This window comes from Zalophus californianus, chromosome 6 (assembly GCF_009762305.2).
Source record: "Zalophus californianus isolate mZalCal1 chromosome 6, mZalCal1.pri.v2, whole genome shotgun sequence".
NCBI classification, from domain to species: Eukaryota; Metazoa; Chordata; class Mammalia; order Carnivora; family Otariidae; genus Zalophus; species Zalophus californianus.
Window position 1 is genome coordinate 12,006,755 of NC_045600.1, and position 24,860 is coordinate 12,031,614.

At 38.7% G+C, this 24,860-nt stretch overlaps 1 protein-coding gene across 6 annotated transcripts in view; it reads left to right on the forward strand.

Moving 5' to 3' along the window:
• TRIP11 (thyroid hormone receptor interactor 11) overlaps positions 1 to 24,860 on the forward strand; it is a 64,725-nt gene that overhangs the window by 13,264 nt on the left and 26,601 nt on the right. For 4 of the 6 annotated variants that reach the window (XR_003515601.1, XR_003515603.1, XM_027569318.2 and 1 more), the window contains exons 4-13: positions 1,182 to 1,460; positions 3,060 to 3,128; positions 5,491 to 5,656; positions 7,321 to 7,695; positions 10,395 to 10,435; positions 11,217 to 11,303; positions 14,778 to 14,990; positions 15,804 to 18,824; positions 19,764 to 19,904; positions 21,137 to 21,330. Coding sequence is in view for 3 of the 6 variants with exons in the window: in XM_027569318.2 (XP_027425119.1) it covers positions 1,182 to 1,460; positions 3,060 to 3,128; positions 5,491 to 5,656; positions 7,321 to 7,695; positions 10,395 to 10,435; positions 11,217 to 11,303; positions 14,778 to 14,990; positions 15,804 to 18,824; positions 19,764 to 19,904; positions 21,137 to 21,330 (4,586 nt within the window). In the remaining 3 variants the exon portion in view is untranslated. The remainder of the gene's footprint in view (positions 1 to 1,181; positions 1,461 to 3,059; positions 3,129 to 5,490; positions 5,657 to 7,320; positions 7,696 to 10,394; positions 10,436 to 11,216; positions 11,304 to 14,777; positions 14,991 to 15,803; positions 18,825 to 19,763; positions 19,905 to 21,136; positions 21,331 to 24,860) is intronic. The other 2 variants (XR_003515604.1, XM_027569320.2) reach the window with 2 other exon arrangements.

Sequence of the window (24,860 nt, forward strand, 5' to 3'; positions counted from 1 at the left end):
TAAGTTCTGCTGTTTTCTGCCCTCATTATGATGTTCATATTCCTCAGAGATGCAATTTAACTCATGTCAGTTATGGGCAAATGAATGAAATGTGTGCTGTCTCTCAAATTTTTTTTTTTTTAGAGAAGAGGTTTGGTACGAGAAACCTGTTTGTTATGACACTTGACATAATTGTGTTTGGTTTTTGTTTGTCTAATTGCTTGGCTTTACATGTGTAGAAATATTGTTACTGGTCGGCTAATTCCCAGTATCATAGTCTCCATTGTGGCAGCATGTCTTTTGGGGTAGGTATTTTACAGAAAGTTTATCTCAATTCTACCTAGCTTACTCACTTTTATATTTTGAGTAATCTCTCACTGAGAATGGATATGGCATTGTGGTAAGTCCATATGTTCGTAATTTCTTTTGGACAGTGAGTTAGTATTGCCAGCCCTTAGTCAAAACTCCACTAAGGGTCTCAGAATTTTTATACTATTCTTTCCCTGAGTAAAGTCAAATTTTCACTGGCTCCTTTTTCCAAGGCTAAAGCCAAGGCCTCTCTCATTATATGATTTCTTTCTAAGACTCAAGGGCTAATAATAACCACAGGCTCACTGTTACCTAAGAATGGATTAATAAAGCATTCTTCCAGCTATTGTACAGACCAGTACAAAGTTACTCCTGATTCTGGTGCACTTTAAGCCTAAATTCCGCCATAATCAGTAACATAAGACTATTCCAACAGATGCTCCAAAGAAACTTTCTAACACACAGACTACTGCAGCTTTCATTTTCCCATCACTTATGCTCTGATAATACAAATAGAACCCTTGGAAAGTGATTCCCATCACTTATGCTCTGATAATACAAATAGAACCCTTGGATAAGACAAAATACAAATGAAGATAGTTAAGCCCATATTTAACTGAGAATTTCGTTGTTCTAGTTGACATATGAGTGAGATATTCTGATCTTTGTACTATTTGAAACATTGTCTCTGCTTTAACTGGTAGTCATGTTTGGTTTTTAAATAAAAATGTACTGGTTGGGTTGTTATAGAAGACTTGGATTCAGCTGAAAGAGTTACCATCATTGGATAATCTTAAACAAATTATTATAACTTTTAACATTATGAGTCTATAAAGACATCGGTATGGTTATTTTAAAGTACCTTCTCTAAAATACAGATTATAAATGTGTAGGTAGAAATCAGCCATCTTAAAGCAAGACAGATCGCACTGCAGGATCAGCTGCTGAAGCTGCAGTCAGCTGCTCAGTCCACACATTCAGGAGCTGGTGGCGTACCAGCAGCCCCTGCTTCCTCTTCCTTCGGCTGTCGGGTCAGTCACCCTGCTTCAGCTTTCCACGACGATGACATGGACTTTGGTGACATAATTTCGTCACAACAAGAAATAAACAGGTTGTCAAATGAAGTTGCAAGACTTGAATCTGAAGTTGGTCATTGGAGGCATATTGCTCAGGTAGGTAAAATTATCATGAGTCTTTGAAAACTATTAGTGAGGAAAAATAGTGGTTCTCTATGTAGAACTTTTGGTATCAGAAAGAACCCTGGACTAGGAATTTGAAAACCTGTGTTCTAATTCTGCCAGTGATTTTTCTGAGTGATTTTGGTCAGGTCATTTTTCTTTCTTAGCCTCCGTTTTCTCCTCTATAAAATATTTGGAAGAAATTTTCAAAAAAACTGAGAGCTGGCGAGCCTGGGTGGCTCAAGTCACGATCCCAGGGTCCTGGGATCGAGTCCTGCATTGGGCTCCTTGCTCAGCGGGGAGTCTGCTTCTTCCTCTCCCTCTGCCTGTCACTCCCCCTGCTTATACTCTTTCTCTGCCAAATAAAGAAATAAAATCTTAAAAAATATATATATATATTGAGAGCAACAGAACCATGTGTTAAAATAAAAAGTTACAAGTCCAGGACTTAAAAGAGATAAAAATGGAGTTGCTGTGGTTGAACTAGCATCTATTCCTCTGGAGTCCCTGAGGCTTCTTTGATGGCAACTCCATGGCTCCAAGACCCCAGATTTGAAACTACTTGCATAGATGTTCTCTGAGGTTCCTCTTACCAGTTATGTGTAAAATGAAAATCTGATCATTGGTATAAAATACGTTAAACTTTTGTGTTGTTTTTTGTACATTAGAAATTAAATCTTTGCTATTTGGGGCATAAACTTTCCTTCAAGGGACACTTTTCACCGTATATATCAGATTCTGTATACTATTGATGTCAGTCAACATGAGACCCAAAGGAAACTGGAACATTGTACATTTGGATTTCATTTCATCAGTGTGGAGAACAAGTATATAAGTAAAGAAATTATTTTTTTTTTTGTGAGTGCGATCTAGTTATATAAAGGAGAAACCCTACCAATTAAAATTACCTTTTTGCTTCCCAAGTTGCTAGACATTCCCAATATCCAAAATAAATCTTAGAACGATGAGTTTGTCCATCTTATCTCTAAAAATGTAGTAGTTCTTAAAGTACTATAAAATCGTAGATTCTCTGTCCTACCATTAGAAATTAGGATTTCATAGCCTATTTTAGAGCCTTGGAAATTGCATTCAAACAAGTAAATTCCTCAGGTGATTCTGATACACATTTTAGGAAACACTGCCTAGGATGAGCTGAAGTCAAGAGTCGGATGCTTAACTGACAGCCTGGATGTCCTTTGAAAATTATCTTTTATTGTGTATTACTCACAATTGGACTTAGTTCTTTAAAAGGTGCTTGGCATTCTTTAATCAGAATTTGTCTGGGAAATGCCCCTTAAAAAAAAAATATATATATATATATATATATATTTAAAAGATTTTATTTATTTGAGAGAGAGAGAGAGAATGAGCAGGGGGAGGGAGAGGGAGAAGCAGACTCCCCGCTGAGCAGGGAACCTGATGCAGGGCTCAATCCCAGGACCCCAGGATCATGACCTGACCTAAAGGCAGATGCTCAACCGACTGAGCCAACTAAGTGCCCCTGAAAAATACTTTTTAATAAAATTAGTTTGTGACTTTCTCTTTTACAAAAAGCCAACACAATTATTTTCTAAATCTGTTTTTCTGATCTAGACCTCTAAAGCACAAGGATCAAATAACTCTGATCAAAGCGAAATCTGCAAACTTCAAAGTATCATTAAGGTAAGGAGGTTGTTGGAACAATGACTATTTTTTCTTTCTTTCTTTTTTTTTTTTTAAGATTTTAATATTTATCTGACAGAGAGACACAGCGAGAGAGGGAACACAAGCAGGGGGAGTGGGAGAGGGGGAAGCAGGCTTCCCACGGAGCAGGGAGCCCAATGCGGGGCTCGATCCCAGGACCCTGGGATCATGACCTGAGCCAAGGGCAGATGCTTAACGACTGAGCCACCCAGGCGCCCCATGACTATTTTTTCTTAAGATTTTATTGTTTATTTGAGAGAGAGCAAGAGAGAGAAGGAGCAGGGAGAGGGAGAAGCAGACACCCCATTGAGCAGGGAGACCAACGTGGGGCTCGATCCCAGGACCCTGGGATCATGACCTGAGCCGAAGGCAGACACCTAACTGACTGAGCCGCCCAGGCGCCCTGGAACAATGGCATTATACACCTAAAATTTGCTTATTAAAAGTAAAAGTACAAGTCTGGGGCGCCTGGGTGGCTCCTTCAGTTAAGCGTCTGCCTTCTGCTCGGGTCATGATCCCGGTCCTGGGATCCAGCCCTGCATGGGGCTCAGAGAGTCTGCTTCTTCCTCCGCTTGTGTGCTCTCTCTGTCTCTCTCTCTCTAATAAATGAATAAAAATCTTTAAAAAAAAAAGTATAAGTCTAATAGAAGGCTCAGTTATAAAACTATATAGATTATGATTGTTTCTTTTTACCATTTTGTATTTTCATCCTTTACGACAGCAAGGTATATAAAAATGTCTCTTTCCAAAATCACTTGGTTTTGAACATTTGTTTTTTTAAGTAGTTTATATTTCATTAGTTTCTACTTGATTTGCGTCTTGTAAAATTGTCTTTTTTTTTTTTAAGGGTTTTGTTTATTAGAGAGTGAGTGGGAGGGAGAGGGAGAGAGAATCTAAAGCAGACTCTGCACTGAGCCCAGAGCCCAATGTGTGGCTTGAATCCCATGATCCTGAGGTCATGACCTGAGCTGAAATCAAGAGTCGGACGATTAACCACTGAGGCTCACCAAAATGGTCTTTGTTAAAACATTTCCGAGGTTGTTAAAGTTTCAGGGTTTAGGGTTAAAGGATATTGACAAAATAAAATGTTAATACTGTTCATTGTAAATAATTATTTTCCCTTAATTTTGGTGGAATTTTGCTACTTTTTGTCAGTTATTTCAAGAAAAGTCTTAGTTACATAATTGTATCATATGGCAATGAATTGTTTTTAGTGTATAAATTATTGTCAGGCATATGGGGCACCTGGGTGGCTCAGTTGGTTAAGTGTCTGCCTTCAGCTCAGGTCATGATCCCAGGGTCCCAGATTGAGCCCCATGTTGGGCTCTGTGCTCAGTGGAGAGTCAGCTTCTGCCACTCTCTCTGCTCCCCCCCCCCCGACCCACCCTGCTTGTCCTCTCTTGCACACAGGCGCATGCTCTCTCTCCCTCTCTCTCTCTCAGATAAACTCTTTAAAATTAAAAAAAAAAAAATTATCGTCAGGTGTAGAATTTTTCGTCTTTGGTTTTATTTTTATTACAATACTAACGTGGGTGGGGTCCCAAGTCAGACTTGTGTATGAATCCTGACTCTCCTATTTACCAGCTGTTGTACTTTGAGCAAGTTACTTAATCTTTCCAAGCTTCCGTTTTATCATCAGTATAGTAGATTTCATCATACCTTCCTTGTAGGATCATTTTAAGGTTTAAATGTGAAGCTGCTTGCCAACTGCTGGCACATAAGTAAGTGCACAGGATTAAAGAGTAACTTGTCTTCTCGGGAAATAGAAGTTAATTTATTGATTAGGATTCTTGGTTATAAGCAACAAAAACCATCTCTGGCTAAGTAAAGCAAAAGAAGATTTACAGGAAGGACCCAGGGTAGTCTGTCCCCAGGATTAAAAGAAGAATTGAGCATTCTGGTCTTGGGCAGAACAGGAATGGGAATAGGATCAGGAATCTAGATAGTGGGACACAGTGGACAGACTTTTCCGGGTGCAGCTATCACAGTGCTTGTGGTCCTAACAATTTCCTTTTTTGAAGGACTAAGCTCAAGATCCAGATTCCTTAGGAGAGAGACTGGTGGTCTTAACTTGGGTAGCCAAGATATTTTTATTCATCTTTTGTTTCATTTTTTTTCTTGCTGGTATTCTCTCATTAAAGTAGAAAAACTGTTCTTAAGACCCAAGAAAGGAAAGAGTAGAATTTTTCAGATTTGTCCAGATTTGGGGCCTGTGTTTAAATTCTTTATAGCCTTAGCATGTTCAGAGAATTATTTTTAATACAGACTTTTGCACAGCAATGAAATGGCTTAGGTATGTCATTGATTATAAATGTAGTTAACCTTGTTTTTATTTTTTAAGGAACTCAAACAGACTCGAAGTCAGGAAATCGATGACCATCAACATGAAATGTCAGTTTTACAAAATGCATACCAACAGAAATTGACAGAAATAAGTCGTCGTCATCGAGAAGAATTAAGTGACTATGAAGAACAAATTGAAGAACTGGAAAACTTGTTACAACAAGGTTGTTAGTTTTTGTTTTTTTTTTAAGATTTTATTTATTTGAGAGAACGAAAGAACACAAGGGGGGCAAGGGCAGAGGGAGAAGCAGGCTCCCCGCTGAGCAGAGATTCCAACTCGGGGCTCGATCCCAGGACCCCGAGATCATGACCTGAGCCGAAGGCAGCTGCTTAACCCACTGAGCCCCCCCAGGCGCCCCAAGGTTGTTCGTTTTATTAACTTAATGGATTAGATGACAGAATTAAATGACAAGCCTAGTACTGTAAGACCAACACACTGATGTAAACTTGGACTACATTCTAAAGAATGAGTGAATGAGTAGTTCTGTTCATTTGCCTGAAATTTGCAATGGCATCACTGTTGTAAGATTATGCAGAAATGGTAAGGTCCTTTTGTCTTTGTGACAAATAGTTACAATATATAGATTTTTTTTGCATTGTTTGGTGATGATACTTTGGTAATAAATGATTAGAAATATTTTCACTTTCTTTCAAACTCATATACATAAGTGTTTTAGTAGTTGATTCAAATAATATTTTTCCTCAACTATTTATTTAAAAATGCTTTATTATGGCGGTGCCTGGTTGGCTTAGTCAGTGGAGTGTGTAACTCTTAATCTTGGGGTTATGAGTTTGAGCCCCACATTGAGGCTAGAGATTACTTAAAAAAAATCTAAAATAAGAATGCTTTATTTTGGTAACTTAACTTTTTAAAAGACTTTCTTTTCATAACAAAATTGAGAAGGAAGTACAGAGATTTCCCATATACCCCTGCCCTGACACATGCATAGCCACCCCCACTATCACCATTACTCATCAGAATGGTATATTTTTTAACCTATATTGACAGATCATGATCCCTCAAAGTGTATAGTTTACCTTAGGGTTCACTCTTGGTGTTGTACATTCTCTAGGTTGGACAGACATATGATATATATTCATCATTATAATACACAGAGTAGTTTCAGTGTTCTAAAAATCCTTTATGCTCTGCCTGCTCACCTCCCACCCACCCTCCCCCACAATCTTTCTACTGTTTCTATTGTTTTGCCCTTTCCAGAACATCACATAGTTGGAATCATACAGTATGTAGCCTTTTCAGATTGATTTCTTTCACCTAGTAATGTGCATTTGAGTTTCCTCCATGTTTTTTCATGGCTTGATACCTCAGTTCTTTTTAATGCTGAATAGTATTCCATTGCCTGGATGTACCACAGTTTATCCATTCACCTACTGAAGGACATCTTTGCTTCCAAGTTTTGGCAGTTATGAATGAAGTTGCTATAAATATCATTGTTCAGGTTTTCATGTGGAAAAGAGTTTTCAGTTCCTTTGAGTAAATACTGGGGAGTGCAATTGCTGATCATATGTTAAGGGTGTGTTTTGTTAGAGACTGCTGAACTGTCTTCCAAAAGTGGCTTTACTATTTTGCATTTTGCCAGCAATGAATGAGAGTTCTTATTGCTCCACATGCTCACCAGCATTTGGTGTTGTGAGTGTTCTGAATTTTGGCCATTTTAATTGGAGTGTAATGATATCTCATTGTTGTCTTAACTTTTTAAGATTTTCCAAGTTCTCAAGTCTGTTAAATCTCTCGGTAGTATATAGCAAGCTACTTATCTCTCGGTAGTTGACATTGGCTGTCCTTGATTTTCTGTTTATGTTCTAGGCGGCTCAGGGATTGTAATAACTCATCACTCAAAAGTCCATGATATGCAGAAAACTATACAGGATCTACAAAATGAAAAAGTAGCATCTATAAAAAGAATTGAAGAACTTGAGGATAAAATAAAAGACATAAATAAAAAATTATCTTCTACAGAAAATGACAGGGAGATTTTGAGGAAGGAACAAGAACGCCTAAATGTTGAAAACAGACAAATAACAGAAGAATGTGAAAGCTGGAAACTGGAATGTAGGAAATTGCAGCCCGAAGCTGTGAAGCAAAGTGATACTGTGATAGAAAAAGAACGAATCCTTCCACAGAGTACATCAGTGGGAGAGGGAGTACTCAAACTGCAGCGAGCACTGTCTGGTGTAAAAGGTTTGGAACTCACCTGTGACTGGTGTTGTATTACGTACTAGTTTTTAGAGACAGACAGTACTTTATGGAAGTGGAGTATTCCTGTAATTGACTGTAGAAGTGGAATAGAATTGTTTGGTTTTGGATTCGGTGCCATAATTAATGGCTCACAAATAGGAATTTTCTAAAAAGTCTTCATTGTTGGCTGGATGTCTCTCAGCCTCCCTTTCTCATCCTTTAAGTAGTTACATGGAATCATTGATGTAGGAGGCCATGTAGCTTTCTGAGAAATGTATATATAGCTGTTTATTGGGAGGCGGTATGGGCCTATTTCTGTTAGTCTGCATGGAACCAGATACTTTCCGAAACTCTAGGTTCCAGACCCTCCGATGAGGGAACGCAGCCTGCCTTTTTCAAAATTCTGTATTTCCTTTTGAAATGATGTCCTGTATCGAAGCAGACATGAGAGTGATAAGAGCCATAGGCCCTTTACCATTTTCCATGCCCAAGATGATATTTAGTTACCTGTGTTCTGTGTTAGAAAAAGTAAGTTATTTAATGAGATAGGCCAAACACCGGTGTTCATTCATGCCGGGAGCACATAATGGGAGCTCTTAGCTGTGAAGATGGATTTTATTTTGCACTCTTGTCTTCTCACAGTATAAACTCTCACCTTATGAACTGTTTCGTTGCTGCTCTGGGGGTTTCTAGCCCTTGTGTGCTGTGCTCCCCACACCCCTTGGCTAGTTGTTTCTCGTGGGCTCCTGACCTGGATGGCCAACTCTATAAACTCCAGTTAGAGTTAGGTTCAAAGTCACCATGTCCTCCTCCTCCTCTTCCTCTCCTTACCTCGGTGACTCACCAGAAAGTTTGAAGTCATCACCCAGCATGTCCTGTAAGTTCTGTTTCCTTAGCTTCTCTGGTTCAGTAATATTTCAGGATTGTATCCCAGAGGAGCTCTAGGGTTTCTTAGAAGGGCCTCAGTCCTGGGAGCTGCCGTGAAGGCAAAGAGAAGGCCATTCACTAGGGTTCTAGAATTCATTTGACTTCCAAGTAGCTCTGCTCCTTTCAAAATACATTTTTCCATTTATTTAGCATATTGGATGACTCATATGGGTTTATTTGCTTTATTTTCATTTATTATTATTATTTTTTTAAGGTTTTATTTATTTGACACAGAGAGATACAGCGAGAAAGGGAACACAAGCAGGGGGAGTGGGAGAGGGAGAAGCAGGCTTCCCGCTGAGCAGGGAGCCCGATGCGGGGCTCGATCCCAGGACCCTGGGATCATGACCTGAGCCGAAGGCAGATAGTTAACCCACAGGGCCACTCAGGTGTCCCGACTATAGCCGTTTCTTACTGGATCAAAATAGTGGAGTGGTTAAGAATATCATCACTAACTAGCTGACCTTGGGCAAGTTAAGTAACATCTCTATGCTTTGGTTTTTCCATCCCTCTGGTTAGGATAATACTCCTATCTTCTAAATAGTTATAGTAGTAGTAATGGGGATTCTGAGAGTTACTAGCTGCAGAGTTCTCTTTAGAACAGGGGCTATCCTACAGTAAGCATTATAAAAGCGTTAGCTGTTAGTATTCTCTGGTCTCCATGATTCCTTCAGTCAATTTCTTTTTTCTCTCTGTAGCCAGAAAGGTTTTTCAGAAACACAAAACAGGTTTAATTCCCCTGATGGTAGTACTTTGTGGCTCCCTGTGAACTGCAGGATAAAGCCTGAACTTCCTGTTGGACATCTGATGTCTTTCACGATCCGGTGCCTGTGTCCCTCTTCAGTTTCACCTCTTCCCATTCTCCTAACATGCTAAGCATTAGCCATACTGAACTTCGTATATAGCTCCTTAAGCCAGTGACTTTGTCTGTTAGCTCTCTCGTCTTTGCATTTGCTGCTATTTGTGTGGAGTGTGTCTGTTTCTCTCTGCTGACTCTTAAGTATATTATGATTCATTGCAGGTATTGTATCTGCTGGGAGGTACCTATGCTACTGCTTTCCGGGCCCTCCTTAGCCCCCATCCCGCAGTCTGGAGTAGGTGTTTGCCCTTTTTGCTCTAGTAGCACCTCGTGCTCCCTGTATCACACAGTACTGGAGTCGTGTGCTTCCTTTCCCTCTGAATTGAAAGCTCCCTGAGAGCAAGCAGGGACTAAATGTTTTCATCTTGTTGTCCAGCAACTAACTGATCTCATAGAAAATGCCTACTATTATCTGAATGAAAGTTGAATGAATTACTTTAGCTGAACTAATGGTATTCTGTCTTTGTGTTCTCCTAGAACGGCTTCTGTATGTGGGTCTATCTGTAATACCAGCTTGAATGGTCTTTTTATCTGTCGTCATGTCTAAGTCACTTTAGAGAATTGAGAGATTATTGTATCATTGTGGTATAAATGTACATTTTTGTTTTTAACCATTTCTCCCCAGTCTCAGTCCCTTTACTGTTTCCTGCTACACAAACTAATCAGCTCATTTTGAAACATTGTTATTAATGTTTTTATCAAGGCAATAACTTATAACTCATCCAGAATACAATTATAATTGTTTTTTCTGTGGTTCCATAGGACTGCATTTTAATGGAGCGTCTACTGGCATTTATTTATATTTTGATTTCTTTGATACAGTCAAGTTTTAATTGAGTTTTATTCCTGAGTTTAATGTAGGAGGTAATTATTAAGTTGAAGAATTTTAATGTCAGATTCATTGTTGTTTTTACAGATGCTGAAAATGAAATTTTGAGACTGAGTAATTTAAACCAGGTAAACATTTTATTTTTTTATTTTTTTATTTTTTTAAGATTTTATTTATTTATTTGAGGGAGAGAATGAGATAGAGAGCATGAGAAGGGGGAGGGTCCGAGGGAGAAGCAGACTCCCTGCTCGGAGTCCAGTGTGGGACTCGATCCCAGGACTCCAGGATCATGACCTGAGCCGAAGGCAGTCGCTTAACCAACTGAGCCACTCAGGCGCCCAGGTAAACTAATTTTAAAGAGAAAAAGCTTTTGGCTTTGATTTATCAAGAAAAAATATTTTGATTATTGTAATTGCTTGTTTTGTGTTTTTTACAAATTCACATGAACTTATCCTAGGAACTTGCATCTTAGTAATTTTATGTTTGCTGATTAATAACAAACTTTTTGAATCATAAATTGACATAATTTTAAAAGTTACATAATTAAAAAATGCAAGTATATCACTTTCAAGATTAATTTGACAGACATTATGTTTATGGACAGTGGAAGCAGATTTTCCACCACAGTGAGGAATGCGTTTTGATTTCCCTTAAGGAATTCAGCGTTGCTTCTGTTACTAATGATTACAGGCTATTTTGTAAATGTATTTATATATTTTTTGAAATATAATAAAATTCTAAGAATATTTATAAAACGAGTGACTGGCTTTAGATGGTCCAGGGTTGCATGCCTATAATGTTTATGTGTCACTAGAGAAAGGCTGAGTAAAAATGCACGATAGTACAGCTTGCCTACTTTTTTGTAAACTTGAAATTTATCTGAAAACACACTGTTTTAACATTTTGTAGGACAACAGTCTCACTGAAGACAATTTGAAACTTAAAATGCATGTTGAAACTTTAGAAAAACAGAAGTCCTTATTGAGTCAAGAAAAGGTAGGTACAGTAAAAATGGGGGCAGAATTAAAATGTGTGTATTACAGGTCACAGCCAAGGGCCAGTTTATATCAAAATGGAATGTTTAGGTCTTGAGAGTCCTGAGGATAAAACTGGTGTCATTGATGCTTGTCAGACCAGGATGAGGTATTTGGGCAAAGTTCAGAGTATGAGAGGCTGACCAGAGTTCACATTTATAGATAAGGCAGCCAGTAAGCATACAGATAGGAGCAAAAAAGATAGGTAAAGACTCTGTTTTGGTTTCCGATGAAGTCCTGACAGCAGCAACATACACAGGTGGTTCTAGAGTCTGGAGTGGCTGTAGTGGCGTCCTACAGAATCTATCAACTGCTCGTATGTTCTGGAACCTTCTAGTGTGGTGGAATTTCTTAGTGGTGAGGGCTGAAGAGGGATACGTTCTCAGTGGTAGAGATAGAGTCTTTGTGTGTATTGGTAGCAGGGTTGGAATAAGATTCTGTAATGCAGTGTTGGGGATGGGGAGAGGTATTTTTTATGTTTATAGTACTCGGGGATAATTCCCTGGCTAAGACAGGTGCTTAAATGCAGGATAGTTCTAAGCTGGTATTATTAAGTTATATGCCAGTGTCTTAACTCAATTGAAAAAATTAATTTATAAAAAATAATATTCACTGATGTACAAATTCAGTAATTCATATGGAAAACCTTTAGATGGTACAAATGGAGTATCCTTTGCACCTCTTTTGATTGGCCTCTTTTCCAAAGACAGTCTTTTTTTTTTTTTTTAAAGATTTTATTTACTTCTTTGAAAGAGGAGAGAGAGCAAGAGTGAGCGAGACACACAAGCAGTGGGAAGGGTAGAGGGAGAGGGACAAGCAGACTCCCTGCTGAGCAGGGAGCCTGATGCAGGGCTCGATCCCAGTCATGACCTGAGCTGAAGGCAGACGCTTAACCGACTGAGCCACCCAGGCGCCCCTAAAGGCAGTTACCAGTTTCTTGTATGTCCATCCTTCCAGACTACACTTATGTATGTATGATTATATAAATAACTTTATTTTTTTTTTTAATATTTTATTTATTTATTTATTTGAGAGAGAGAGAATGAGAGACAGAGAGCACGAGAGGGAAGAGGGTCAGAGGGAGAAGCAGACTTCCTGCTGAGCAGGGAGCCCGATGTGGGACTCGATCCTGGGACTCCAGGATCATGACCCGAGCCGAAGGCAGTCGCTCAACCAACTGAGCCACCCAGGCGCCCTATATAAATAACTTTAAAAAAATACAACTGTTAGCATACTATACATACTATTCATATATACCTTAACATATTTTCAGTATCCTTCCACATTAGCATATACGCAGTGTTTCTCAAAGGGATGTTATCAGCATGGAAATTTCTTAGTTTTATGTACTGTTGTATGCATTGTGGGATCCTTGCCCCCACCCTTTCTATCTACTAAAAGCCAGTGTCTCCTACTCTTTTTTTAATTCTTATATTACCTATATTTTCTCTGCTCTTTTCTGCTCCCTTTGCATTCTGCTCCTTTCCCTAACTCTCCTAGGTGTACTTCGTAGTTTGCAGATCTCTGCGCATATCTGATAGATCTGTAACTTTGCCATGATATTTTTGGATTCTGTAGCCAGGCCTGATAGCTGTTGCTCCTTTCTTTGATGTTAAGTAATCCTTCATAACTTGTCCTTTAATTTTCTCTGTTACGGGTCTGCTCACTGCTTAAGAATGCCAAATGTACCTGCAAGGCCGTGCATGTTCTTAACATCTACCTGAGAAGAAACTTGTGATTCTCCTGATTGAACATATAACTATTTTTTTAAGTTAAATTCAATTAGCCAACATAGTACGTCATTAGTTTCAGATGTAAAGTTCAGTAATTTATCAGTTGCATATAACACCCAGTGCCTGTCACATCACATGCCCTCCTTAATGCCCATCACCCAGTTACCCCATCCCCCCACCCATGTCCCCTCGCACATATAACTTTATTTATTTATTTATTTTTAAAGATTTTATTTATTTATTTGACAGAGAGACAGCGAGAGCAGGAATACAAGCAGGGGGAGTGGGAGAGGGAGAAGCAGGCTTCCCGCTGAGCAGGGAGCCCGATGTGGGACTCGATCCTAGGACCCTGGGATCATGACCTGAGCCGAAGGCAGACACTTAACGACTGAGCCACCCAGGCGCCCAGCACATATAATAACTTTAGAAAGGCATAAGAGAATGCTGTTTTCATCAACTGTAGTTCAGAATAAACTTTTCAATTGGAATTAAAATGAGAATCGTGAGGCAGATGTTCTAGTTTTCACTGGTCTGTTTGTAAGGTATGTATAGTCTCTTTATTTGTAGAAATTTAAGATTCTTATTTGCTTTAAAGTAGATTCCATAGAAGTTTGATATTTCTCTGTCGGTGAAGGAAGGCTTTAAACTCTTGTATCACAAACATCACAATCAGAGGTTGCAACAGTGTCGGAGCGTAGAGAACTGTCCCACTTCTGGAGTTTGGAGTAAAAGCATTAAATACCAGTAGAACAGAACATAAAATATAGTTTAAAAATCATATATAGTTAGATAGATCTTTAAGACTGTTAAGAGTTGAGAGGGGAACCTAGTCTCTGCTCAGGTTGGTTGGCAAAGGAAGGAAGGAGTCTGCTTTCTTGGGTCAAAGAAAAGTTTCATGTGCTGACAGGAGCCAGTAATAAGGGAAATTCCTTTAATGAGGGAAAAGAAGCCTTTTGTTTTCTAATTAGAGAGCGAATGAATGTTGATTTTTATAGATGTTTATTTAGTTTATGGTTGTTGGTGACTGGACATTAGGGAACGGAAGTGCAGAGAGCCAGGAGAATCGGAAGATTTTGAAGAGTGTGTGTGGGGCAAGAGAAGCAGCAGACAGAAGGGAAGCAGCTGTGGAAGTGGGATCAGGAAGGCTCCCAAATGGGAAAGTTTTTGTATAAAGAAGCTGCAGCTGGATGAACTTGAACAGTCATTCCATCTTGTCTTGGTGTTACAGAAATGTTTTTCTTGAAGCTACACATAAAATTGCACATGAGTGAAGGCTGTAATTTGTTGAATTTTTATTTATTATTTAGTTTAATGATTTTATTTATTTATTTGACAGAGAGAGAGACAGCGAGAGAGGGAACACGAGCAGGGGGAGTGGGAGAGGGAGAAGCAGGCTTCCCGCCGAGCAGGGAGCCCAACATGGAGCTCGATCCCAGGACTCTGGGATCACGACCCGAGCCGAAGGCAGACGCTTAACAACTAAGCCACCCAGGCGCCCCGATTTGTTGAATGTTATGTATTGTTACGGAAGTCTTATTCAGTAATGTTTCCGACACAGGCATCTGAGAATAGATTCCCAAGTTGTGTGTGTGTGTGTGTGTGTGTGTGTGTGTGTGTGTGTGTGTGTGTATTTTTTTTTAATCTTTTAGTGTCTTCTTCCAGTTGACAGTATATGTTGTTTTTCCCCCTTTTTATTATTTAAGGAAGAGCTTCAGCTATCACTTTTAAAATTGAACAGTGAGTATGAAGTAATTAAAAGTACAGCTGCGAGAGAGATGGATTTAAAGTCAACATTACATGACTTAAGACTGACTTTGGAGGCAAAGGAGCAGGAACTTAATCAGAGTCTCACTGAGAAGGAAATACTTGTAGCTGAGTTAGAGGAATTGGACAGACAGAACCAAGAAGCTACAAAGGTAACACAATGTGAAAACCAGAGCTCTTCTCAGTACACTGAACACTGGAGTAACAAGTGAAAGTGATGGGTGTGATTTACAACGTGATTCAATTAATATTTTTGCTTCATTGATAATCTAATCATAGAGGTTGACAAACTTTTTCTGTAAAGGGTTAGATAGTAAATATTTTTTGGCTCTGCAGGCCATATAGTCGTCTCAGTTGTACTCAGCTCCGCTCTTGTGACATGTAAACTATGAGCGTGGCTGTAGCCCAGTAAGACTTGATCTACAAAAACAGGTGGCTGGCCGGGTTTGGCTCATGGGCGGTATGACTCTACCCCAGTGTTGAAGAGTTGGAAATGAGCAACATATGTCATGTACCTTCTCTGGTTTTAAGTTCTAGTCTCTAAATAATGAAATTGATTTGCTCTAAGATGTTAGTAATTTTGTTGGGGATTAAATGATGGGATTTAAAAAAAAATATTAGAGAGAGAGAGAGTGTGTGTGGGCGTGTACATGAGCAGGGCAAGGGACAGAGGGAGGGAGAGCCTCAAGCCAACTGCGCATTGAGCATGGAGACTGACGTGGGCCTCGATCCCATGACCCTGAGATCATGACCTGAGCCAAAACCCAAGAGTCAGAGGCTTAACCAACTGCGCCACCCAGGTGCTCCTAAATGTTGGGATTTTTTTTTTTAAAGTATTGTTTTAAGAAGGATTAGAAGTATCTGAGGATTATTCTTCTATTATTTATGACATTTTGCAGAATTTTTGTTAGGTACTAAAATGAGAGAATGTCTTAAAGTTACCATGCAAATTATTTTTCTTTCAGCACATGATTCTGATAAAAGATCAGCTATCAAAACAACAAAATGAGGGAGACAGCATCATTAGTAAACTGAGAAAAGATCTAAGTGATGAAAACAGGAGAGTCCATCAACTTGAAGATGATAAAATTAACATGACTACAGAGCTAGATGTGCAGAAAGAGAAGTTAGTTCAAAGTGAACTCGTCCTAAATGATTTGCATTTAGCCAAGCAGAAGCTTGAGGAAAAAGTAGAAGCTTTAGTAGATCAGCTAAATAAATCACAAAAAAGTAATTTAAACATGCAGAAGGAGAACTGTGGACTTAAGGAACATATTAAACAAAATGAGGAAGAGCTTTCTAGAATCAGGGATGAGTTAACTCAGTCTCTAAATTGCGACTCTGGCAGTGATTTTAAGGATGATTTACTCAAAGAAAGGGAAGCCGAAGTCAGAAATTTAAAGCAAACTCTTTTAGAAATAGAAAAGCTCAATGACAGTTTAAACAAAGTTGCTTTTGATCTCAAAATGGAAAATGAAAAGTTGGTTTTAGCATGTGAGGATGTAAGACATCAGTTGGAAGAATCCATTGCTGGTAGCAATCAGATTTCTCTGGAAAGAAACACTATTGTGGAGGCTCTAAAAATGGAAAAAGGACAGTTAGAAGCAGAATTGAGTCGGGCTGAACAGAAGCTGTTGGAAGAAGCCAGTAAGTACGAGCAGACAATTAAAGAACTGTCAAAGGCACGTGATTTGAGCACCTCTGCTTTACAGCTGGAACAGCAGCGTTTAATGAAACTCAGTCAAGAGAAAGACTTTGAAATAGCAGAACTCAAAAAGAACATTGAACAAATGAATACTCATCATCAAGAAACCAAGGAAATTTTGTCATCTAGTTTAAAAGAGCAGAAGCACTTAACACAACTTATAAGTGAGAAGGAAATTTTTATTGAAAAACTTAAAGAAAGAAGTTCACAGCTTCAGGAGGAATTAGATAAATATACCGAGGCCTTAAGAAAAAATGAAAGTTTGAAGCAAACCATGGAGGAAAAAGACAGAAGTCTTGGGTCCATGAAAGAAGAAAACAATCATCTAAAAGAAGAACTGGAACGGCTCCGGGAGCAGCAGAGTCGAGCTGCACCTGTGGTGGAGCCTAAACCCCTTGACAGTGTTACTGAGCTAGAGTCTGAGGTGTTGCAACTGAATATTATAAAGGGGAATCTTGAGGAGGAAATAAAACATCATCAGAAGATTATTGAAGATCAAAACCAGAGTAAAATGCAGCTGCTTCAGTCTTTAGAAGAACAGAAGAAGGAAATGGATGAGTTTAAGTGCCAGCATGAGCAGATGAATGTCACCCACACCCGACTCTTCTTAGAGAAAGATGAAGAGATTAAGAATTTGCAAAAAACAGTTGAACAAATCAAAACCCAGTTGCGTGAAGAAAGACAGGGCGTTCAAACGGAGAATTGTGAGATCTTTCAAGAAACGAAAGTACAGAGCCTTAACATAGAAAATGGCAGTGAAAAACATGATTTATCTAAAGCCGAAACTGAGAGATTAGTAAAAGGAATAAAAGAACGAGAATTGGAGATTAAACTTCTGAATGAAAAGAATATATCTTTAACGAAACAGATTGATCAGCTGTCCAAAGATGAGGTTGGTAAACTCACTCAGATCATCCAGCAGAAAGACTTGGAGATACAAGCTCTTCACGCTAGAATTTCTTCAGCTTCCTACTCCCAGGATGTTGTCTACCTTCAGCAGCAGCTGCAGGCCTACGCTATGGAGAGAGAACAGGTATTAGCTGTTTTGAGTGAGAAGACTAGGGAGAATAGCCACCTGAAAACGGAATACCACAAAATGATGGATATCATTGCTGCCAAAGAGGCAGCTCTCGTGAAGCTGCAAGATGAAAATAAAAAATTATCCACTAGATCTGAAGGTGGTGGCCAAGATATGTTTAGAGAAACTGTTCAGAATTTATCACGTATCATTCGAGAAAAAGACATTGAGATAGATGCATTAAGTCAGAAGTGCCAGACCTTATTGACGGTTTTACAAACATCCAGCACTGGGAATGAGGTTGGAGGTGTTAACAGCAATCAGTTTGAGGAGCTTCTACAGGAACGCGACAAATTAAAACAACAAGTGAAGAAGATGGAAGAGTGGAAACAGCAGGTGATGACCACGGTCCAGAATATGCAGCACGAGTCCGCCCAGCTTCAGGAGGAACTCCATCAGCTTCAGGCACAAGTTTTGGTTGACAGTGATAATAATTCTAAATTACAAGTGGACTACACTGGCCTGATCCAAAGTTATGAGCAGAATGAAACCAAACTCAAAAGTTTTGGGCAGGAGCTAGCACAGGTTCAGCACAGCATAGGGCAGCTGTGCAGTACCAAAGATCTTCTTTTAGGAAAACTTGATATTATTTCACCTCAACTCTCCTCCGGATCATCGCCTCCTTCCCAGCCAGCAGAGTCTCTTGGAACAGTTAAGCCCGATACATCGAGCGAGTCTTCTAAACAGGAGCTGGAAGAGCTAAGAAAGTCACTGCAGGAAAAAGATGCAACAATTAAAACGCTCCAGGAAAACAATCACAGGTTGTCTGATTCGATTGCTGCCACCTCAGAGCTAGAAAGAAAAGAACAGGAACAGACGGATTCAGAAATTAAGCAGCTAAAGGAGAAACAAGATGTCCTACAAAAGTCACTTAAGGAGAAAGACCTCTTAATCAAAGCCAAAAGTGATCAGTTGCTTTCTTTAAATGAAAATTTCACCAACAAAGTGAATGAAAATGAACTTTTGAGGCAGGCAGTAACCAACCTGAAGGAGCGGATATTAATTTTAGAAATGGACATTTGCAAACTAAAAGAAGAAAATGAAAAAATAGTAGAAACAACCAGGGAAAAGGAAACGGAGTATCAAGCATTACAGGAGACTAATACAAAGTTTTCCATGATGCTTCGAGAAAAAGAGTTTGAGTGCCATTCAATGAAGGAAAAGGCTCTCGCGTTTGAGCAGCTACTGAAAGAAAAAGAGCAGGTATGTTGGGGATGGAATTTTATAGAGGAAAATTGGGGTGGAGAAATTTTCCAATGGGTTGATTACTTTATAGATAATTATGTTTGAACGGGAATGTGAAGTTGTTCATTCAGAAATATTCATTTCAGGGTTTTATGAAATTTTCCTCAAAGGTACCTGGAGGTTTCGCCCCTAAATTACTAGATCTTTCCAAACATTTTTAGCAACAGGTTAATTTAAATAGGAAACAAGACTTTAGTAGTCTTGTTGACTACTAAAGTGTTGAAGTGTTGAAATGACTTCCCTGTCTTTTCTTTGCCAGTGACTTGTACTTTCTGAGGAACAGTTGTGCAGGCCTGATGAATGAACGCACACACATAACTCTCTCTCATACTCTTTTGATTGATTTTGGGATCTGTGAACACTTTGTTGTATAGGGTAAATTTGAAGAGATTGTGTCTTTTGAATTAAAACCTTTTTTAAAAAAGATTTTATTTTATTTGAGAGTGAGAGAATTCTTTTAACAACTTTTCTAATAACTTTGTCTTCCAGAATAGTTTATTTGAAAAGTTGAAAAGATAATAGAGTTCCCATATGCCTCACACCCAGTTTCCCTTGTTTATTAACATCTTAGATTACTATGCTATACTTGTAACAATGAATTCACGAATATTGATATATTACTATTAACTGAAGTTCCTACTTTTTTAAAATTCCTTAAATTTTTTTTTTTTTTACCAAAAAAATTACCAAATGTCTTTTTTCTGTTCAGGATGGCATCCAGGATAACACATTATATTTAGTTGTCATGTCTCCTTAGGCTTCTCTAGACAGTTTCTCAGACTCTGTTTTTGATGATCTTGTTATGGTTACCTGTATCTCAAAATTAATTATTTAATGAAGAAACTGGGTCTTTTTAAATGTGTTTTTCTTAAAGCTAAAGTTATTTCTTTCCAAAAGGGCAAGACTGGGGAGTTAAATCAGCTTTTAAATGCAGTTAAATCAATGCAGGAGAAGACAGTTAAGTTTCAACAGGAGAGAGACCAGGTCATGTTGGCCCTGAAACAGAAACAAATGGAAAACAGTGCTTTACAGAATGAGGTATGCTTTTACTTTAAAGAAATTGATTCAAGCAATAGGCTTACTAATTGTTAAGAAAGCTAGAATGAATTACTAAAATTAATTTGTCTCTTGGGTGATTTTTTCTCAGTCTTCCTCTGATGTGTTATACTGTAGGATCTTGACCTCCCAGAGTATATATTTTACACACACACACACACACACACACACACACACACACACACACACACACACACACACACACACCTGTGGCATATCTTGGTTATAAAAAAAATTTCCCATTGATGCAATCACTGTAGAAAACAGTATGCAGGTTCCTCAAAAAATTAAACATAGAAATACCATATAATCCAGTAGTCCATTACTGTTTACCCTCCAAAAATGAAAACACTAGTTCAGAAAGATACATGCATCCTTATGTTTACTGAACTAAGACAGGGAAGCCACCTAAGCGTCCATTGATAGATGAATGAATAAAGAAGTGGTGTATAAATGGAATATTACTCATCCCTAAAAAGGAATGAGATCTTGCTATTTGCAACAACATGGATGGACCTGGAGGGTGTATTATGCTAAGTGAAATAAGTCAGAAAAAGGAAAATACAGTGTGGTTTCACTTATGTGGAATCTAAAAAAACAGTGAAACAGAGACAGAATCATAAACATGGGGAACAAACTGGTGGTTGCTAGCGGGGAGGGGTTTAGGGAAGATGGGCAAAATAGGTCAAGGGGATTAAGAGGTAAAAATTTCTAGTTATAAATAAGTCAAAGGGCTGAAAAATAAATCATAATGAATATAGTCAATATTGTAATAACGTATGATGACATGATAACTGCGCTGACCGTGGTGAGCAGAGCGTAACATGTAGAATTGTTGAATCACTATGTTGTATACTTGAAACTAGTATAATATTGTCAAATATACTTCAGTTTAAAAAAAAATTCTCACCCATAACGTATGAAAAAGTGAGATTTTTACTGAAAAAGTGGTCTGTCACAAAGAGCCTTGTACTTGGTACAATTCCATTTTTCATTACAGCCACAGGGCATGAGCTCTTACAAAATAAAACTTCCAGATGAAAAGTTGGTTTTTGGAAACCTTTTTCCTAATATAAATACATCTTACAATATGAGTAATTAGTATATAATTAATATACTTCAGTAATGGGCAAAAGATTTGATAACAAAGTGGCTTGTAGAGGGGAAAGGGGAGCATTTTATAGAAGAAAAATAAAGAGGTGTCCTCTGCCTAGGTTCAACATTTACGTGACAAAGAATTACGCTTAAACCAGGAGCTAGAGAGATTGCGTAACCATCTTTTAGAATCAGAGGATTCTTACACCCGCGAAGCTTTGGCTGCAGAAGATAGAGAGGCCAAACTGAGAAAGAAAGTCACAGTATTGGAGGAAAAGCTAGTTTCATCTTCCAATGCAATGGAAAATGCAAGGTAACTTTTCCCTGTTTTTAGCACTCACATTAGTTGAACACTTCTTGAGTGTCAGAATCAGTAAGCATTTTTCCTGGCTTACCTCATTTTACTCTTATGAAATTCATTATCTCCAAATGACAGATGAAGATACTGAGGGTAAAGAAGTTTAGTAAGCTGCCCAAGGTCAGACGCAGAGTATGTGTGTGAGTTTCACGTTCGGGTCTGTAACTCTTGACCAGATCTGGCATTCAAACATCTCTCTCTGAACCTGTCTTTTCTTTTTTCCTTTTTTAAAAAATAATTTTATTTATTTATTTTTTATCATAAGTGTACTAGCTCTCTCTGAATCTTAACTACCACCCTAGATAATTGCCTCTCATTGTTTTAAGAGTTTAGACTTAAATTCTGATTTTCTTTTTTTTTTTTTCCTGACGGATTTTAGGTGACTTTGTCATGCTCCCAGAGAACTAATTTGACATATGTGGTTTTATTCGTGGTCAAATGATCTAAGGTTGAATAAAGTTTGGGTATTAGAAGGGAGAGAGTAAAGGAAGTAGCAAGGTAGGGGTGCCTGGGTGGCTCAGTCGGTAAGCGTCTGCCTTTGGCTCAGGTCATGATCCCAGCGTCCTGGGATCGAGCCCTGCATCGGGCTCCCTGCTCTGCGGGAAGCCTGCTTCTCCCTCTCCCGCTCCCCCTGCTTGTGTTCCTGCTCTCGCTGTCTCTCTCTCTGTCAAATAAATAAATAAAATCTTTAAAAAAAAAAAAAAAAAGGAAGTAGCCTAGTGAAGACCTAAGTCAGTATGAATTAGCTCTTGGTTTGTTGGAACTTTTGAATTGCTAGGTCCCTGCTTCTATATTTTTATTTTATTTTTACTAGAGTACCAGTTTATTGTAAAAGGCCTTAACTCAGGGAACAGCAGATGGAGAGATAGGTAGGGGCAAGGCATGGGGTAGGGGTGCAGAGCTTCCAGCTCCCTCCCAGCGGGCAGCCCTCTCCACATCTCCCAGTGCTCATCAGCCTGGAAGCTTTCTAAACCCTCTCCTTGTGAGGTTTTATGGAGGCTTCATTACGGAGGCATGATTGATTCCCTGCTTATATATTTTAAAATTTTATTTCTCTCAATAAAATGTATTTTCTTGGGGTGCCAGGGTCCTGGGATTGAGCTCCACCTCAGGCTCCCTGCTCAGCGGGGAGCCTGCTTCTCCCTCACCCTCTGCTGCTCTCCCTGCTTGTGCTCTCTCTCTCTCAAATAAATTTAAAAAAAAACTTTAAAAAATAATGTATTTTCTTTTTTTCCCTTTTTATTATAAAAACCTATTTTGCACTTCAGGAAAATTACATAAACCAAAAAGAACATAAAGTCACAGTCCCATCCAGAGATAATCCTTTTTTGGTGCCTTTGCATGCTTCTTATATATGTATGTATATATTATATATATATATTTTTTAAGTGGGCCCCAAAGTGGGGTTTGAACTCACGACTCTGAGATCAAGACCTGAACTGAGATCAAGAGTTCGTTGCTCAACTGACTGAGCCACCCAAGTGCCCCATATTATATGTGTTTTTAAAAGCAAAATTAAGGTCATACTGTTGATACTGTTTTGTAATCTGCTTCCATACTTAATGAGTATCGGCACATGTTAAGCCATGTTTTTGCATTATCATTTTATGGCTACATAGCATACCATTATTTGGATTTTCCATAACTACTTTAATCCAGTCATTTATTATTGGACATTTAGAAGTGTTTCAGCTTTTCAGAATTACTAAGAATGCTGTCATGATATCCCAAGATAGGTATTTTTGGGTTGATGACAAATTATTTTCTTAGCTTCGGTTTTCAGAAATGGCAGGTCTGGTTCAAAGGGCATTTTTAAAACTTTTGAGATGTATTGCCAGATAATCTTCCAGAAATATCATGTCCATTTATATTTCCATTAGTGGTTTGTACATCTTTCTGTTTTTCACTGTGTATGATGCTGAGGGAGATATAAGGACATAGTAGGTATTACCTCTGCCAAGAGATTATAGGCCAGTGGAGACTGTATTTCTGAGGTGCACTCCCAGTGCATTGCAGGGAATATTATTGTACCTTCAGTCTCATAAAGAAAACTTGTTTAAAATGATAATTAAAATGAGTGATCATTTGTGTGTGTGTTTCACATTGACAGAAATGCCAGAACTTTCTCAGGCAATAAAATTAGATAATCTTTCCTTCAAATTTTTGGGTCCTTATTTTCTCTAATTAAAATAGTGTCTGGGCTATCTGCACCCTCATTAGCCTTATTTCGCGCTATACATCCAGCCAAACTGTCTTACTCAGTCCTTTAGCTAGAGATACTGTTTTCCTATTTCCTCTGCTTTTCTTTTCTTTTTAAGATTTATTTATTTATTAGGTAGAGGGAGAGAGCATGTGAGGGCGCATGCGTGAGCAGGGTTGGGGGGCAGGGGGAGAAAATCTACAGCATACTCCCCACAGAGCCCAGTGTGGGACTTGCTCTCACGACCCTGACTGAGATCATGACCTGAGCCGAAATCAAGAGGTAGATGCTTAACTGACTGAATCACCGAGGCACCCCATCTTCTACATTTCATTTCATATTCTTTTGCCTAGAGTAGGCCTGATTCCTAACAGTTTTTCTATTAGTCCCACCTTCTTCAAATAGCATATCCTTTGTAAAGAATGCTTTAGTTAGCATCCAATTCCTCAGATTCAAAACCAAACCCCGGTGTGATGTTTTTCTTTTGAACCTGCATAATGCTTTGTTTGAATCTTTGGTAGCACACTTCCATTTTACTTTAGGGTACAAAAGTAATTGTTGACCCATCTTATATCTTCTCCCATCCAGTGAAATATAAGGTCACTGGGAGTGGGCATTGATGTTTGTTTGTTTGTTTGTTCATTCATTCATTCATTCATTCATAAGATTTTATTCATTTATTTGACTGAGCGCAAGCAGGGTGAGTGGCAGGCAGAGGGAAAGGGAGAAGCAGGCTCCCTGTGGAGCAGGGAGCCCAACATGGGGCTCAATCCCAACCTGAGCCAAAGGCAGACGCTTAACCAACTGTGCCACCCAGGCGTCCCAAGTGTTCACTAATACTTTTGAATGAGTGACTCAGATCTACAAACCAGATTACAGTGTTTTGAGCCCTTTATTAACTGTAGTAATACCTGGTGTTAACTTCTTGAGTGACCTCATAGCCCATTTCATCCTTGTAGCCACCCGTTCAGGGACATGCTAACCAGCAAGGTTGCATAAAATCCAGTGATATTTGAGGGCAGAGTTGTCTGCTGATTGTCAATTTACTGCTCTTCCCACAAGAGGGTGCTATTGGGTAAAGTTTCCTCAAAGTGCGCGGTGCTTAATGGGCTTTTTAATGGATGGCTCCTGAATAAGAATTTATTAACTGGATATTAAAAACCCAGGAAAGGCTATTGCAGTATCTTATTTGTAATCATTATACATTAAGGAAGTACATCAGTGACACAAACCTGGATAAATAAATCTCTAAGGGATTTCTGATTTATTATTTGGGGCAGATATA